The sequence below is a fragment of the Aotus nancymaae genome, unplaced genomic scaffold, assembly GCF_030222135.1.
Source record: "Aotus nancymaae isolate 86718 unplaced genomic scaffold, 86718_ANA_hifiasm-v0.15.2.pri h1tg000007l, whole genome shotgun sequence".
In the NCBI taxonomy this organism is placed as follows: Eukaryota; Metazoa; Chordata; class Mammalia; order Primates; family Aotidae; genus Aotus; species Aotus nancymaae.
In genome coordinates, this window is record NW_026988418.1 from 17666545 (window position 1) to 17684156 (window position 17612).

Genomic DNA, 17612 nt, shown 5'->3' on the forward strand with positions numbered 1-17612 from the left:
ACTGCTGTTGCCGCAGAAATCAAGCCAGAACAAACACGTTCCCGCTCCTCCCCTGCCCGCTGCACAAACCAAAACCCCAAGTGGAAAACGGTGACTGCCTTTCCTTCTTTCCAAAAAAGGCCTTTTGAAAGAAACCACCAGTTGTAAACTGTCCAGTTTATTATTATTTTTGATGGCTACAGACAATGTAGGCTCTCACACCTAGACTAGCTTTCCTGGTAGAAGGGCTTGGGCACAGTCAGCAGGGCTTCTGGTTTTCTTTTTTTTCCTTTCTCTTTCTTTTTTTTTTTTTTTTTTTAAGAAGAAAGCATAAGGGTTGATTGGAGTGGGGGGCTTGCTAGAAGCTTCCATTTAAAAAAATTTTTCCCCCAAAAAACCCCCCTGAAAACAAAATAAAAAAACTCCCAACAACGGTAAAATCCCAAACAAAAAAAACAACAACAAAAAAGTGTCGCGTACGGAAAAGGTCCTTTGGGGAAAGAGCAAGGGGTGGGATTTTCCTGGTCACTGACTCGAAATACATTTTTGAGTTTTGTCCTTCATGTTTTATGGAATAAAAAGTTCGGCCTTTTTATTGCATGAAACTAAAATTGGGAAAGGTGGAGGGAGTGGGAGGGGGTTGAGGGGAGCAGGGAGATGCCCTCCCCACCAGCTCCTGGATAATGACACCTCACTTCTTGCATAATTTCTGGCATCTTCCCGCCTGCAATGCCGGCTCTCTCAGCGTCTTGGAGAAGGGGGAATCACACACTCATCGTCATGCTTGGAGAATACTGGAAGGGAGAAGCAGAGAAGAGGGGGTGAAGGTTGTGGGGAGGCCGCTGACACACGGGGGTGCGGGGAGCCTGGTCTGACTGCACAGAACTGAGCAGGGCTCGTTTGGGGCTATGGCTGGGCTGAGGGGCACATGGTGGCACAGAGTGGGCAGGGGGCCGGCAGGGTAGGATAAAGGCCAGGAGGTGGGAGCTAAGAACCACTTCTCAGTGCCAGCCTGCCCTTGTGCTGGGAGCTATGGCAGCCGACAGGGCCTCCCCTGCTCTTGCCCCTCTGAGTCATCCTCTTCTCTCCAGTCAGCCCCTGCCTTTGCCCAGCACAGGCCTCCAGACTGCAGGCAACTGGCTTTTATGAGCTGGAGCACAGCCAGGGTGCCCTGGGGTGGGGCCAGTCTGGGGCTCTGTTTTTGTTTTTGAGACAGGGGTCTCACTCTGTCACTCAGGCTGGAGTACAGTGGTGCGATCAAGGTTCACAGCTGCCTCAACCTCCTGGGCTCAAGCAATCCTCTCACCTTCGCATCCCAAGTAGCTGAGACTACAGGTATGCACCACCATGCTGGCTAAATTTTGTATTTTTGTGTAGAGATGAGGTTTCGCCATGTTGCCCAGGCTGGCAGTCTGGGGTTCTGGAAAGCTGCTTAATCATAACACTGTTTCTTCAAATGAGAATGCACACAGAAGCCCTCTATGGAAGAGCACACGGCTGACCCCTCTGTGTTGGGGACCCTGAAAATCACTGGTTGCATGAACCCTTCCCCACTGGACAGATGGAAATGGACCCTTGGGGCAATGCTGCCCCAACTCTCTCAGCCCAGGGCTCTCCCGGCCATATTAGCTTAATTAGTGTCAGAGGAGTCCAGCCTGCACAGAGCTGCCTCCAGAAGGCCCTAGCAGCAGGCAGTCTCGGGGCGGCGTCAGGGCTGCACGCTTCTGCTGGAAAAATAACTGAGGTAGAAAGCCCGTTAATGCGGCCACCAGCTCAGCTGGCAGGCTGCGGTCCGGCCCCGCAGCTCGCAACTTGTTAGGTAAGAGTCCCCAGGCCTTGGGGATGACAGCAGTGGGCAGGGGGCAAGCCTTACATTGTCGTTCTGAAAGGAGTGGAGGAAGTTCCCTCCTAGCTCGCCGTCATCTCGAGGGGTGCCTGGAGGATTGCTAATGCCACTTATGTTGTTAGGAGAATTCTGTGGAAAGAGGAGAGGAGGTGAGTGCCTGTGTCCCCAACAACCTGCCCACACAGTTGGGGTGCCGCTAGGGAGGCTGAGTGCACACTCACTTTTGGAAGTCCATCTATGTCGCCTGACCCTGGAAAGAAAAAAGAATCCAATTCAGTTTCTTGCCTGCTCTTCCACAGAGGGTCTCCCCACCTCTCGGGGCTCCTCGGGCCTCTACGCCCTTCCATCCAAGTCCCACGCTGTGCGGAGGACTTTCTGTGCAGAGAAGTTTCTGGCTGGCATCCTTCTCTTAGAATCTTCCTGTGTGCCCAGCCAAGCCAGCTGGGGCTGTGTACCAAGCCCAGCTGAGCCTGGAGCTGAGGCACAGAACTGGCTGCTCGGGCAGGGCGGGGCATGGCAAAAGCAGGGCCACTCACCTAACGATCCGTTCATGTGGTGTGGCTCCATGCCGCCCATGCCGCCCATCGGACCGTCCGAGCCGGGACCCATTGGGAACTGAGGAAGAAGCACAGGGCATGGCAGCTCAGTGGGCCCATGCCCTCTGCACCCCTCACAGGCTGGGGGCTGCAGCCACACCAGAGTCCTGGTCCTGGGGAACCAGGCTCCTCCTCTGGCAGGCTCTGCTCACACATACCCGGACATGCCCTGCCTGGGAACTGGGCCAGGCTCCTCATCTGGGCCCCCCGAGCTGCAGGGCAGAGGTGCTCATTCCTATGTCCCAGGTTAGGGAGAGGGACTGGCCCGCCACTACCCAGCTCCACGCAGAGGCAGCTCTCAAACCTAGCCTCTCCGATCCCACCACAGGGCCCTCTCCATCCCCCGTGTGGAGGATGTGGTTCCCTAGACAGAGGCACATGTGGACAGCTCTCTGACCATGCCAGGCCAGGGACCAGAACATCAGTGCACCCCATCCCTGCTTCACAGGTAAGGAAACAGAAGCACTGGGGGAAATGTTCTGCCTGAGGTCCCAGAGGCTGGAGGTGGAGGAGCTGGGGCTGTAACCTGACAGCAGGTCTGGAGCCGTCATGCTGGCCCTCTCCAAGCTCACAGAAAGAAGTTAGAAATGACATTTCCAGACGGGCGCGGTGGCTCCCGCATGTAATCCCAGCACTTTGGGAGGCCAAAGGGGTGGATCACCTGAGAGGTCAGGAGTTCGAGACCAGTTTGGCCAACATGATGAAACCCCGTCTCTACTAAAAATACAAAAATTAGCCGGACAGGGTGGTGGGCGCCTGTAATCCCAGCTACTCAGGAGGCTGAGGCAGGAGAATCGCTTTAACCCGGAGGCGGAGGTTACAGTGAGCCAAGATCACACCACTGTACTCCAGCCTGGGTGACAGAGCAAGACTCCATCTGAAAAAAAGGAAAGGAAAGGAAAGGGGGAAGGGGGAAGAGGGAAGGAAAGGAAAAGAGGGAAGGGGAAAAAGGAAGAGAAAAAGAAAAAAGAAAAAGAAAGAAAAGACAAGATATTTCCTGGGACTAGGTGTGAGAAAAGGTGGGGTTTGATGAGTGGGAGGGAAGAGGGAACTAAGGCTCTAGCCCAGGAGGCACCGCACGGCACCCTGGGACTGTGGGGTGGTGGCGGGAGGTCACTAATGAGGCTCCCGTGCAGAACTGATGATGAGGCAGATGGGGGCTCAGAGACAGAGTCGATTCTATCCACCCACAGGCCTATATGGAACTATCAAACTCATCTTGGAAAGGAAGGCCAGAAAGGTCACATCCCACAGCCAAGAGTCACAGGGCTGGGGAGGGTGGCTGAGCCCAGCCTGGAAAGCCAAGGCCCTGTGATGCAGACTAGATGTGCATGGAGTGGGAAGGGAGTGGGGGTGTGGAACAGAGGACTGTTTGGTGCCTGGCTGTGACTGGGCACCGTGAATGCAGAGCTGAGTCACACCTGAGCCTCAGCCCAGAGGAGCAGCTCATGGATACCCAACTACCCTATAGGAGGACAGAGATGCTGACTTCCAAAGAGCTGCAAAGTACAGCTGCAGCTTCGGAGCAAGGCAGAGAAATCGTAAGTGACTGCCTGGAGGAGGAGGAGAGCATCAACAAAACTGAGGGGTAAACTCTGGGCAGGCAGAGCCATCACAGAAGTCACTCCAGGTGGGGGTTCCGAATGAGCAGAAGGCTACCCAGTGGGCGGCAGCATGGCGTGTTGGAGCCCAGAACGGGGTGTAAGGGGTAAGGCTGCAGGGGCACAGCTAGGGCATGAGCCACTTTCCTGTGCCCATCCACACTGGAGGGGACATCCTTGCCTTTCCAGTGGGACCCCTACCAAAGCAGTTCACAGGCTTTTGGGCACATTTTGCCATCTAGCAACAAATTTCATGCCTATTAATCCAAATGATAGAGGATGAGAGAAAGCCAACCCAGGAAACAGCCATGCTAGACCCAAAAAATCCCCAAACGTGGCAATACAGAATTATGCACAAGTATGTTGTCACTTTCACATGAATATGTTACTTTAACATCAGTGTATAAAGAAACAGGTATCTCTTCAAAATTACGTATTATTGTGTACTTCCTGTGTGTTATCTTAACAGTTTTATTGAGATACAATTCACATACCATACAATTGGCCCATTTAAAGTGTACAATTCAGTGGTTTTCGGTGTATTTACAGTGCTGTGCAACCATCACCACAACTGATTTTAGAATGCGTCCATAACCTCAGAAAGAAATGCTGCACCTGACTACAGTCATTTCCGTCTCCCTCCAATCCCTGACCCCAGGCAACCGCCCATCTACTTTCTGTCTCCATGGATTTGCCTATCCCGGACATGCCAATACATGGAATCATGTGCGCTTTTGTGGCTGGTTTCTTTCACTTAGCATGTTTTCAAGGCTCATCAGTGTTGTCACATGAATCAGTACTTTATTCCTTCCCATGGACAAAAAGCAGTCTGCCGTATGGATATACCACATTTCATTTATCCATTCATCAGTGGAGGGAACGTTCAGGTTGTTTTCACTGTTTGGCTATTATGACTCATGCTTCCACGGACACTGATGTACAAGCTGTGTGTGGACACACGTTTTCCTTTCTCTTGGGCAGATACCTAGGAGACTGCTGGGTCATAGGGTAACCCAATTCTCGAATCACGCAGACATCACTAGGCTGTCTGATCTTTCTAGGAAACGTCAAACTGTTTTCCAAAGCAGCTGTGCCATTTTACATTCCCACAAGAGTGTCTGAGGGCTCCAATGCTTCCACACCCTCCCAACACCAGTCATTATCTGTCGTTTTCACTACAGCCGTCCTCGTGGGTGTGAAGTGCTATCTCACTATGGTTCAGATTTGCATTTCCTAATGACTGACGATGCTGAGTGTCTTCTCACGTGCTTACCGGCTATTGGTAATTTTTGGAGAAATGTCCACTTAGGTGCTTGTCCCATTTTTAAATTGGGTTGTCTTTTTATTACTGAGTTGTTCTAAGTGTTCTTTGTGTATTTTGAATTCAAGTTCCTTACCAGATTCATGATTTGCAAATACGTTCTCCATTCCGTTTGTCCTTTTACTTCCTGACGCTGAAGCACAGATGTTAAACCCCAGCAGGGTCCAGTTTGCCTGCTTTTTTCTTCTGCTACTTCTGCTTTTGGTCTTGCATCTTAGGCGGCTTTGCTTAACTCCGGTCATGAAGGTCATTACTCCTATGCTTTCTTCAAGTTGTTGTCATTTTAGCTTTAACATTTAGGTCTATGGTCTACTTTATTTTTATTTACTTATTTTTGAGACAGAGTCTCATTCTGTCAGCCAGGCCAGAATGCAGTGGCGTGATCTTGGCTCACTGCAACCCCCGCCTGCTGGGTTTAAGTGATTCTCATGTGTCAGTCGGCCGAGTAGCTGGGATTACGGACGCACACCACCACACCTGGCTAATTATGTATTTTTAGGAGAGACGGGGTTTTGACATGTTGGCCACACTGGTCTTGAACGCCTGACTTCAAATGAGCCACCGGTTTCGGCCTCCCAAAGTGCTTGGGATTACAGGTGTAAGCCACCTCGCCTGGCCCGCCATGATCAACTTTGAGTTAACTTTTGGGTACTGCTCTAAGTTCAATCTCATCTGTCTGCATGTGGATATTCAGTTGTCTCAGCATCATTTATTCTGTATTATTTACTTTTCTATTAGATTAATGCTATTACATAAACAATAGGAACTAGTTAACAATAGCAATTAGTAGCAATTAGGAGGCAGACTAGTTAAATAATTAATACATATGAGAAAAAAATTTTTTTTTTTTTTTTTTTGAGACAGAATTTCGCTCCTGTTGCCCAGGCTGCAGTACAATGGCACGATCTCGGCTCACCACAATCTCCGCCTCCCAGGTTCAAGTGATTCTCCTGCCTCAGCCTCCCGAGTTAGCTGGGATAACAGGCATGTGCCACCACACCCAGCTAATGTTGTATTTTTAGTAGAGACAGGGTTTCTCCATGTTGGTCAGGCTGGTTTCAAACTCCTGACCTCAGGTGATCTGCCCACCTCAGCCTCCCAAAGTGCTGAGATTACAGGCATGAGCCACTGTGCCCAGCCAAGAAAAGGTAATATTTTTATAAGGTTTCTGTCCTCTGATAAATAACTTTTTACTCGAATATTTAAATTTTATGGGCTATATTACATTAATTATTTTATTTTTCAGAGAATGAGGTCTTGCTCCATCACCCAAGCTAGAGTGAGCTCAAGTGATCCACCTGCCTCAGCCTCCTAAGCATCTGGGACTACAGGCTCAAGCCACTGCACCTGGTTTATTATTTATGTATAAGAAAAATAAAACATAGGCCAGGCATGGTGGCTCACACCTGTAATCCTGGCACTTTGGGAGGCTGAGGCAGGAGGATCTCCTGAGCCCAGGAGTTTAAGAACATCCAGGGCAACATAGTGAGACCTCATCTCTACAACACACAAAAAAATTAGCTGAGTATGGTGGCACGTGCCTGTAGTCCCAGCTCCTCGGGAGGCTGTGGTGGGAGGGATCCCCTAAGATCCCAGATGTTGAAGCTGCAATGAGCCATGACTGTGCCACTGCCCTCTAGACTGGGTGACAAAGACTCTGTCTCTAAATAAACGAACAAATATAAACACAATAGGATTAATGAAACAAACATTACTAATATTTAAATAAAAAATTACAATGTTTCTTTCTGACCCGGGATACATTGGAACATTTTGCTCTGCTTCCACTGGTCTCCGAATTGCCTGCAGCCTTTATAGCCTTTAGGACATTTTTTTTTTTTTTTTTTTTAAATCAAGAGATGGAGTCTGGCTCTGTCACCCAGTCTGGAGTGCAGTGGCACAATCAGCTCACTGTAACCTCTGCCTCCCAGGTTCAAGCGATTCCCCTGCCTCAGCCTCCCAAGTAGCTGGGATTACAGGCATGCACCACCACCCCCGGCTACTTTTGTATTTTTAGTGGAGATGGGGTTTCACCATATTGGTCAGGCTGGTCTCAAAGTCCTGACCTCAAGTGATCTGACCACCTCTGCCTCCTAAAGTGCTAGAGTTACAGGTGTGAGCCACTGCACCTGGCCTATGTATTTATTTTTTATTTTTTGTTGCTGAGACGGTAAGGATGTCTTCTTTTGTTACTTATGTTGGTTTGGAACTCGTGGCTTTAAGTGATTGTCCCATCTCAGCCTCCCAAAGTGCTCGGATTACAGGCATGAGCCACCATGCCTGGCCTCTATTTTATTGTAATTCTTTTTTCCATTCTCATCTCAATGCATTTCCAAATTAGAAAAGGACATCCTTCTTGTCTCACACTTTAAAAAATAGAAGTTTTCACAGCAAGCCAACATTTTCACATCTTTTCTATGGCCAGCAATAATGACAGTCATCTCGTGGACACGTGTCAGAGGCATTCTCCTGTCTGTGAAGCCAAAGATCTCATTAAGTACTTCGGCATGTTTTGAGGAAATTGAAAAGTGACCCAAAACTTTCATTATGAAAGCTGCTATCACAGGTAAGCAAATTACACCCCTTTGTGACAGTGTCGGGTATAAGGTGTGAACATTTAGCAGGTAAGATGTTTCCATTTTCCTTGGTAAGAAGCTTATAGACTAAATGAAATTTGCCCAAATTAACTATGTACTGTCTGCCAAATATGTAGATAAATGAGCAAAGTCTAGGTTGTATTTGGACAAGAGAACAACAATCTTTTATGTCTTCAGGAACTTCACTAAAATCTTCACGAAAACCAAGACGATTTGAAACTCCAGTTTTCAAATCAACATACCTAAGAGCTAGTGGAAACCTGCCACTGTGACTTGAGGCATCCCTTGACGCGCTCTGAAGCACGACTGTTGGGAGGATCAGACAGGATCAGCACTGCTGGAAAGGGGCAATGCAACTGTTATCCCAAGTCCCCCACCCTTTGGTTCACACACAGGAATTTTTTTTTGGAGATGGAGTCTCACTCTGTCGCCCAGGCTGGAGTACAGTGGCGCGATCTCGGCTCACCGCAACCTCTGCCTCCCAGGTTCAAGTGATTCTCCTGCCTCAGCCTCCCAAGTAGCTGGCATTACAGGTGCCTGCCACTGCACCTGGCTAATTTTTGTATTTTTAGTAGAGATGGGGTTTCACCATCTTGGCCAGGGTAGCCTTGAACTCCTAACCTCATGATTTACCCAGCTCAGCCTCCCAAAGTACTCAGATTACAGGTGTGAGCCACCACGCCCGGCCCGCAGGACTTTTAGTTGAAACCTCCAAATCAGGAAATGTAACCTTGGTTTGTAGTACAATCAAGGGAACAAGAGGGTAATGGTGTCCATTCAAGGAGTATGCCCAAGCTAATTCAGCAACCGCTGTTTCTGACTGAGAACTGCTGTCCCTTTCGAGGTCAAAAAAACCTTGATTTGGAAAGATATCCCCAGACTTGGGAGATTCAATGTCCAATGTGCTTCAGCCTCCCCTTCTCCACATGCCCAATCCCACATTCTTTTCCGCACTCTGCGCAGTACATTCTGTTTGGGTTCTTTCCTCCCTGATCCAGTTGTGTGTGTCCTTGCATCTGTCATTAAAGTAACATGGTCATTCAGCCTTCTTTTCCAGTGATGCCTGGGGTCACGCTGGTGCTGGCATTGTCCATTGTTCTCTTTTTCATCATCTGAACTCTTAGGAAATACGGTCACAACATTCACAATGTCAAGACTGAAACCAGCACCATCTAGACACAAAGCCTAACACTGCATCTGCGGCAGACTGCTAGGCAGATGCTGCTTACCCGCATGACTGCAGTGCGCAGTGCCGCAGCCCTGAGTGATGTAATCCGCAGTGAGTCACAAGCCCTGATAAAGCATCCACGGCCAGGAAACATGGCGACAGTGACCACTTGAGGCAGACAGTCCATGCATTTCCATCTGATGCTAAAAACAGTGCTGTCATCCCTCTGCGTGGCTTTTAGACTTTTCCACCCAACTTCCACATCACTGACAAAACCCAGGACTTTTTGTGTCCCGGGAGTCCTCAGGATGTAGGGCCTTTATTATTAAAAGCCAGATGGTTGGTCACACCAGTGAGGACCCTGGTGAAGGAGGCAGGCCAGAGACCCTCCCTCGAGGATGCTGGGAGAGAAAAACGTGGGCAAAGTCCAGCATGGGACAGCCCACGCTCGCGGTTTAACACGTGGGGTGATCTGGGTGTCACCACAGGAATGGAGCCAACAAAACCAGAGTGCCCCAAAAGGCCCCACCCCCTCAACCAGGTCACAGCCTCGCACTCTGGGGCCCCAGGCCCACTCTGGCTCTACAGTCTGCAGACCTCCTTTCCAGACCCTGAGCTCCTGCAGGGGCAAGGCTCAGTTCACCTGAGGCCTGCGTGGAGGAAGAACAGAAGGAACTGGAATGGAAGGGTTGACTGTGAAGGGGAAGCAGGTCAGGCCCTGTCCTTGGGGAACTCTTGCTAGGTGGGGACACAGGCTGCAGCTGACTAACCAAGTCCCATCCAGTGGGTGCGGGGGACACAGGAGGAAGTGGGGCAAGCAGGAATCAGAAATGGAGAAATGTGAGCTGCAACATCACCCAAGGGCTGCAACTCTGACAGGTGAAAAGGCTGCCAGGTACAGGAGTTCCCGAGCTCCTGGCAGCAGCCCCTGCTGCTGGCTCCACCCTCAGCTCCACAGCCCCAGAAACAAGCTCAGGAGGGGAGGGATCACCTGGACCAGCACAGCCAGTCAGCTGGGCAGGGACCATGCCAGACACCTGCAGCCTGGCGCTTCCCCGACCAGCATGGCAGGAGGCAAGTCCCAGAGGCACGGCCGGCACCCTGGCTCTAATCAGAGAGTGGGCATCGCCCCACCCCTTCCTCTCCCACCCCCTGCCAGCTATGAAATGGGAACTGAGTTGCCCAAGAGTTAATCACTTTTCTGACGGTTTATTTTTTTCATCTTTGGTAACAAATGGCTGAAATCAATTAAACTTGCTTTCCCCTCAGCTGATGAAGTTAATTATGATTTGTTATGGTGTCTGATATGTAAATTATTAGAAAGCAGACTTACGTTGGACCGGCTGCCTCCAGGCGGCACCGGATTAATCATTGTGTAGATGTTGTCACTGGAATTTGTTGAATCTGTAGAACAGTGGAAACCCACAAGTCGGGGTGATTAATTCATTTCTTAATTAAAACAAACTCATGGCACTTGAACTCATTCTTTTGTATTTTATCACCTAAAATTTCCTCTAAGTACCACCATTTTCTGGCTAATTTGTATTTAATGAAGATTCACAAAGTTTTTAATCACAGAAAATTCAACTGTGAAAACCACTCAACCCCAGCAGTGTGGACATGGCACAGGGGGATTACGGGTTCAAATTCTTGTCTCCCCACCCCACACCAAATCTGGGGTCTCCATATGCTGCCTGGGACAACATGGGGGCAGCAGAACCACCACCTGTGCTCTCCCCCACCACCCTACAAAGTGGTTTTAATCAAATCAGGGAAAGGGAAACGTGGCAAATTACCCAGAGGCCACCCTGCCAGGCTGATGGGGCAGGAGTGAGAGGCAGGGATGGGGCTGGAGATGCATTAACATATGGAGTGGGTGCATGTGGCCCAGTCGGAATGTAGGTCATGCAGCTCATCAAAATGCAGCAGCAGAGAGAGAGAGAGAGCCGGAGCGGGAGCCCAGGATCCCGGCTGCGGCCAGCTCCACCCCTGCAGCCGAGCAGCTTCCCTACTATGGGGAGCTGAGGAGGGGGGCGGGGGAGAGTCCCCTCCATCTCCCCAATTAGCCAGAAAAGTCTCCAGCTAAAATGTTTCTATCAGGAGCAGGCGCTGTAATTCTTGGGCAGAAATCCAGCTACCTCTCACTTTTTATTTTTGGGGTGGGTAAGGATCGTATGTTGAATTCCTTCTAGCTGGCTGGTACGCTATTCTTAGCTGGGAAAGAAACATAATTGTGATGCTGTGTGTGTGTGCGCACATGCCCACGTGTGTGCACGCATGCCCTCTTTTGTTTAAAGAAACAGGGAGAAGGGATCTCCTATACAGAGGACCAGAAGCCAGGAGCTATGGAAACTGGGGAGGTAGCACACCTTAGAATCCTGGTCCCAGGATGCCTGAACCCCAAAGCCCTTCTTTAAGTCATCTGGGGAAACACCCACCTGGAACAGGGTTCTTCCCAACAAGAGGGATTTAAGGGCAACGAGAACCCTTGTTCCTGGACTGCTCTGCTCAGCCCTGTCCTTTATAGAGCAGCATCAGAGGAGTGATCGAAGGCCACACAGTGGGGACCCCTGCCCGCTAAATGCCCCGTGGAAGATGTGCTGCTCAGGAAGGAGTGGCTGTTAACCTCTGGCTCTGCAACCTGCCCTCCAAGTACTCTCTGGCAATGTGACCCCCTGCCACCCACTTTCCCCTCAAGCGCTCTTACCTGCGGGACTGGGCATAATGGGTGTTCCTGGAGGGCCGCCACCACCAGGGGGTCCCTGAAGATGAGATAAAACTGACATCAGATGCCCACAGTGGTAACGCATGTGGGGAGGGGCCAGCACGCTTCCTCCCTGGTCAGCAGCGACTGCTCGCCCCCGGCCCAGCCGCTGTTCATCTTACTACACTCCCAGTGCCACTCAGAGCTAAAGTGCGCAAGCTTGAGGAGAAGTGGGTTTGGATTCCCCTGTCCCTTTCTTCAGAACGAAGAGGACCCTGTGGGTGTGTATGCCCGCATTATGTGCTCACACACATGCCCACTGGAGAGGCCTGCGGACGCCAAGCAGCCCACTGGTCAGCTCCCCAGAAGGAAATGCCATCCCCAGGTCTGGTTTTGGGATTTTTGGGCCACCTCGGGTCTATACAGATGAGTGAATATTGACAGCAAGTTCTAGCAGCTTGGATCCTCTGCTCAGACGAACATGGGAAAGGGAAAGAAATGAGGACCCCTGAGCAGTTCTCTTGCACACTCAGTCCCATGTGGCTGGACATGCAATGCCCCAAACCCACACACTTACCACATAGGTACCGGGTGATGAGGAGGAGTATGGAATCTAAAAACAAGATGTTGGGGAGCCCCACGTCAGAGTCACTGAGTGCCCTCAGCTGTCAAACCTCCCTGAGGACACGACCCACTCGTCACAGGAAAGGCATCGCCAACCAGTGAGCTGGCCACTCGTTTGGTTCCCCTGGGAGGGCCGGGATGTGGCTGAAGTCTAGTTCTCTCTGCTACACTGACCTGACCCTGAGACCCTGGTCTCTTACTCCCCAGTCCTGGGAGGGAGCCATAGGCACAGTGGGGACATAGGAGGTCCTCCAGTTTGAGAGAGCAGGAAACAGCTTTACCCCACACTCCTCTGGCCTTCACCCCACTGTCTGTGCTGAGCCCCTCACCCACACCTTCCAGGCCTGCTGGGGAGGAGGAGATGGGCAGGGGCCTCCACTCTGAACAGTGCTCTCTCAGCCCAGGTTCTCAGCTTACTCCTTAGAGGAGTGGGCTGGCTGGGCAGGCAGGGGAGATGTGGAGCCCTTGATGACCCCTGAACATTACTCCCAGGCTTCCACCTCCACACGGCCTTCCCCGAGAAGCATCAGGGGAGTCCTACTGCATCTCCCCTCCCTGTGACACCTCCACCTGGGGACAGTAGCTCCCCTGCATCCAGAACCCCTCCCCTGGCAAACACCACCCCACATGACCTAGGTACTCACTGAGTTAGCACTGTTAGGATTGGGCCAGGGTCTGCCAGCTCCCGGGCCCCTGAGAGAGGGAGAAAGAGATGTGGACAATGAAAAACGTGCCGTCAACTCCAAGGGGTGGAGGCAGCAGGGACAGAAGGGAAGGGCTGAAATCATAACAGGGAGTCCTTCCTACAGCCCTGGGGTTTAGATGCCTTCTGCTCAGGTCAGTAATGGCTAACTTCACGGAAATGCATGGACTGCTTTAAATGATAGGTAAACTTTACAAAATATATAGACATAAAGTATGTAAAATCTCCTCTGGATGTGCATTTTCCTAGAAGGGAGTCCGTATCCTCACAGTGGGGTTAAAAATCGTGAGTGTACTTGAGAACAGTGGCTAAACTGTCCAGGGGATCCTCTTGACTCTGCCACTGAAAGCTGTATGAGCCTGAGCAAGTTACTTCACCTCTCTGTGCCTCGGTGACCTCATCTGTAAGGGGGGATAATAATAACCACGTCAGGCCAGGCACGGTGGCTCACACCTGTAATCCTAGCACTTTGGGAGGCCCAGGCGGGTAGATCATTTGAAATCAGGAATTCGAGACCAGCCTGGCCAATATGGTGAAACCCCATATCTACTAAAAATACAAAAATTAGCAGGGCATGTTGGTGGGTGCTTGTGATCCAAGCTATTCAGGAGGCTGAGGCAGGAGAATCGCTTCAACACATGAGGCAGAGATTTCAGTGAGCCAGAGATTGCAGTGAGCCAAGACTGTGCCATAGCACTCCAGCCTGGGCAATAGAGCGAGACTCAGTCTCAAAAAATAAAAAAAATCACGTCACAGGGTTATCATGAAGATTAGGTGAGCTGATGCATGTAGCATGCCTGGAACTGTGCCTGGCACACAGAGGCACTCTATGAGCCTGAGCTCTCATCATCAGGATCCTCAATATCCTCATATTACCAATGAGAAGACTGAGGCCCAGAGGAATACCAGCAATGACTCATATCATGAGTCTCCCATGGTGCAGGCAGAGGGTGGGGAAAGGAATGGGCTCTGAGCCACTGGCCAGGTAGTTTTCGCCTTACATGTTAATCCCGGGCATGGCGGGGCCGAGGGAGTTGGGTGGTGGTCTCATGCCGCTGCCGTAATTCTGCAACGATAACCAAGGGTCAGTCTATGAGAAGGAGAAGGGAACCGGAGAGAGGAGCGGGGAGGAGAAACAGACAGACAAAACAGCGAGGGTTAGTCTGTGAAAAGGATCAATGAGAAAAAATAAAATTCTTTCAAAAACGGTGGGGTGGGTGGGAACCAAGTCACAGTGACCACAATGACAAGCCAGCACAGAGGGACAGTCACAACATTCAATGCATTTTCAGGGGCTTTCAAGATGAAGTTCTCAAAAACATGTGGACATCCAGCAAGCTGCTGCTGTCTCTGGGCTCCCACAATGCCATCCTGTACCTTCCCTCCTGGGCTCAGGCAGGTAAGAGGGGACGGACTCAGTCTTAGAACCTACTGAGCAGCTCTGGGGCGAGGACGCTGCTAGGAGGCGGGAAGGAGAGGGATGGGTGTGAATGGGGAAGGGAGCCAGCACTCCTGAGAAGCTTGTCTGAGGCTGCTGCAGTACAGATACCTTAGCCTGCCCCAGGTCCAGGTGGCAGACCCACCCCACCTATGCATCAGCATCAGAGGCCCTTGACAGGCATGATGCTGGGAAGCAGGAGAAAACTCCATCTCTGCACTCAGAGGGTTCATTCACCATGATGTGTGTGGGAGGGGTTTGTTTTGTCTTTTGAGATGGCGTCTTGCTCTGTTGCCCAGGCTGGAGAGCAGTAGTGGAATCCTAAATCACTGCAGCTTCGACCTCCTGGGCTCAAACAATCCTCCCACCTCAGCCTCTCATGTAGTTGGGACTACAGGTATACACCACCAAACCCGGCTAATTTTTTTTTGTAGATATGGGGTCTCACTTATTGCCCAGGCTGGTCTTGAACTCCTGGGCTCAAGTCATCCTCCCGCCACAGCCTCCCAAAGTACTGGGATTACAGACATGAGCCACTGTGCCCAGTGTTTGAGAGAAAAGTCTACACAGAACTCACAAAGTCCCAGCAGTCCAGATTCAGCTCAGGATGGCCCATGAGGCAGAGTGGGGTAGGTCACAGGCACCCAGCCGCTTATCACGTTCATCTCTTGCTATAACCAGGCCAGTGTTGCCTATGACCCCATCTCCAAGGGTCATTTTCCATGCAAGAATAATACATGCCTCGCTTCTCTGCTCCCTCCTTGGCAGGCTCCTACTTGTCCTCCAACACTCAGCTCTAACAGCAGCTCCTTTGGGAAGCCCTCCTGACCCCACCCCTCGGGGCTGACTGCTCCATCCCTGTTACTCCCACGGTGCCTTCTGACCTCCCTCCCCCGCCCCCATACCACACTGGGTTCTGATCATGGCCATGTCTGTCCATCTCCCATCTCTCCCAGTGGACTCCAAGTGCCCTTCGAAGGTGGGGCTGTGTCTTAAAGATCATACCCCCTCACCCCACACACCCAGTGGCACAGACTGGCGCTCACTACGCCTACACTGAGGTGATCAATGAAGAAGCGAGGAAGTGAATGCAAGGAGAGCCAAGGGAGCCTGGCTGCAGCCTACGCTCTGCCCTCGTAGAAGAACTCGAAGTAGGTTGCTGGAATTTTGACAGCAAAGGAACAGCCAGCACTTGCTGCCCTTTACCGAGTGCATGACATGCTTTATGTACAGTCTCTTGTTTGATCTGCATGAAAACTCCAGGAGGCTGGTATTGTTCCTACTTTACAGAAAAGGGGACTGAAGGTCTGAGGGAGAAAGTTTTGCCTCAAGTTGCAGTGAGTAAATGGCACAGCTGGGGTTCAAACTCGGATCTGCCGGCCCCCAGACTCTGCATGCTTAGCCAAGCAACTGGTGGGAGGTGGGTGGGAAGGTGGACGGAATGGGAAGACGGAGACCCAGAGCTGACACTCGCAGAGCCAATATCAGGCTGATGGTGGGTTCCACATCCAGGGGCCATCTGCCAAATCTCACCACCCTGGGGCCACCTGCTCGGCTTGGTCAGTCACAGAGGGGCTTGGAGTCGGGAAGATAGAATAATGTCCAGACAGGATGCAGATGATTTCAGGAGCAACACCAGGCTGGCAGGCAAGGAGCCAGACCTGGGGCCAAAGAGGGCAGACCCTGCATCACCCTGTGCCTGCTTAGGGCATGGGCTTCAAGCAAACAGCGTCACTCTTGGGGGCGTGTGCTGGGGCCAAGCCCACTCTACTGCAGGGGGGTGAGCAGAGCGCGAGACCTGACGTCAGAACACAAGAAGGCTGGCCTTGGCTTGGCTGCCTGCTGGTGACTTTGAGCAAATCACCAAATGACAGCAGTACTTACTCCATGCCAGGATGTACCACAGGCTCTACGTGCACTGCTACAATTGTCACAATGACCCCTTTACTCCACCCACTTTAGAGACCAGAAAACTGAGGCGGAGAAGAGTGATGACCCCACTGTGCAGCTGTGCGTGGCTGAGCTGGGGTGAAGCCCTGCAGCGTGGCTCTGACTTTAGAGCCACAAGCCCCTCTGCTGTGCTGCCTTGTCTATAAAATGGGGACAAAGAGCCCCATGTCCACCCTTGCAGGTCTCAGTGGATCAAATGAAACAATGGTTCTGAAGTGCCCCGTAAGCCCTGGGAGGTGTGCACTGATTTGTGATGTCAGCAGCAGAACAAACACCAAAGCCCTTAATGCTGCTGTAGCATCACAGAAGCTCGGGTCTTAAAGGGCCCTTTCTAATCCCCTCAACAAATCTCAGCCTCATCTCCCCACCTGCTGCTCCAGGACAAGCAGCTCGCCACCTCCCCAGGCCTACTCTCCACTGTGTGTACAGCCCAGCTGACTAGAGAGGTCTTCCAGATGGAGTGCAGGAAAGAGCTTTACCCCACACTCCTGCTTCCAGGACTGCAGCCGCCTCTCCCACCCAGGAAAAAGTCCTGCACCTCAGAGCAAGAGCAGAAGCCTGGGATGTCTCAGCACGGATTGGGGTGAAAGGAGAGGACTAGCAGTTGCTCTCTTGACAGGCAGCGTGCAGCTGTGGGCTGGAAGGCTCTGAGTGCACTATCCTGCTGCTCCTGACCCTGCCCAGCCTTCAGGAGCCTCTCCAAAAGCCCGCATGGCAGCTTCCTAGAGGGAGCTTCACCCACAGTCCTGCCGCCTAATAGCGGCACACACCTTGGAGGGCCACTCATACCTCATCATTTCACAGATGACAACTTGGAGGCTCAGAAAGCCAGAGACTTGCCCAAGGCCACACAGATGTCAGGAGTGAGTATCAGTCTGAAATCTGGTTTGAAGGGATATTTTCTCACATAGGACAGGAACGCCGAGAAGTTCAGACTTGGTAGAAATGGATTTCCTCTTTGGCCAGCTCCTGCCTGCCTGCAGCACCACACAGCTGAAGTGATGATGGTGAAGCCATGCAAGGTGTGGTCATTAGCAGATGTCCCTCTGCCATCAGCACCACTCTGCAGGGGCAGGGGCAGCCGG

General features: G+C 51.5%; 1 protein-coding gene and 1 long non-coding RNA gene across 12 annotated transcripts in view; one reads left to right on the forward strand and one right to left on the reverse strand.

The window, feature by feature from the left end:
• Positions 1–141: 141 nt before the first annotated feature.
• SSBP3 (single stranded DNA binding protein 3) overlaps positions 142–17612 on the reverse strand; it is a 182282-nt gene continuing 164811 nt past the window's right edge. For 9 of the 11 annotated variants that reach the window (XM_064372384.1, XM_064372389.1, XM_021667738.2 and 6 more), the window contains 9 exons: positions 14141–14205; positions 13081–13129; positions 12390–12425; positions 11816–11870; positions 10442–10512; positions 2362–2440; positions 2047–2075; positions 1853–1954; positions 142–773 (listed from right to left, as the gene is read on the reverse strand). In XM_064372384.1, the coding sequence (XP_064228454.1) occupies positions 744–773; positions 1853–1954; positions 2047–2075; positions 2362–2440; positions 10442–10512; positions 11816–11870; positions 12390–12425; positions 13081–13129; positions 14141–14205 (516 nt within the window). In that variant the 3' untranslated portion in view covers positions 142–743. The remainder of the gene's footprint in view (positions 774–1852; positions 1955–2046; positions 2076–2361; positions 2441–10441; positions 10513–11815; positions 11871–12389; positions 12426–13080; positions 13130–14140; positions 14206–17612) is intronic. The other 2 variants (XM_064372388.1, XM_064372385.1) reach the window with 1 other exon arrangement.
• Positions 7489–8983, forward strand: LOC135273402 (uncharacterized). Its single transcript, XR_010341188.1, has 2 exons — positions 7489–7909; positions 8118–8983. It is a non-coding gene; the product is annotated as an uncharacterized LOC135273402 (long non-coding RNA).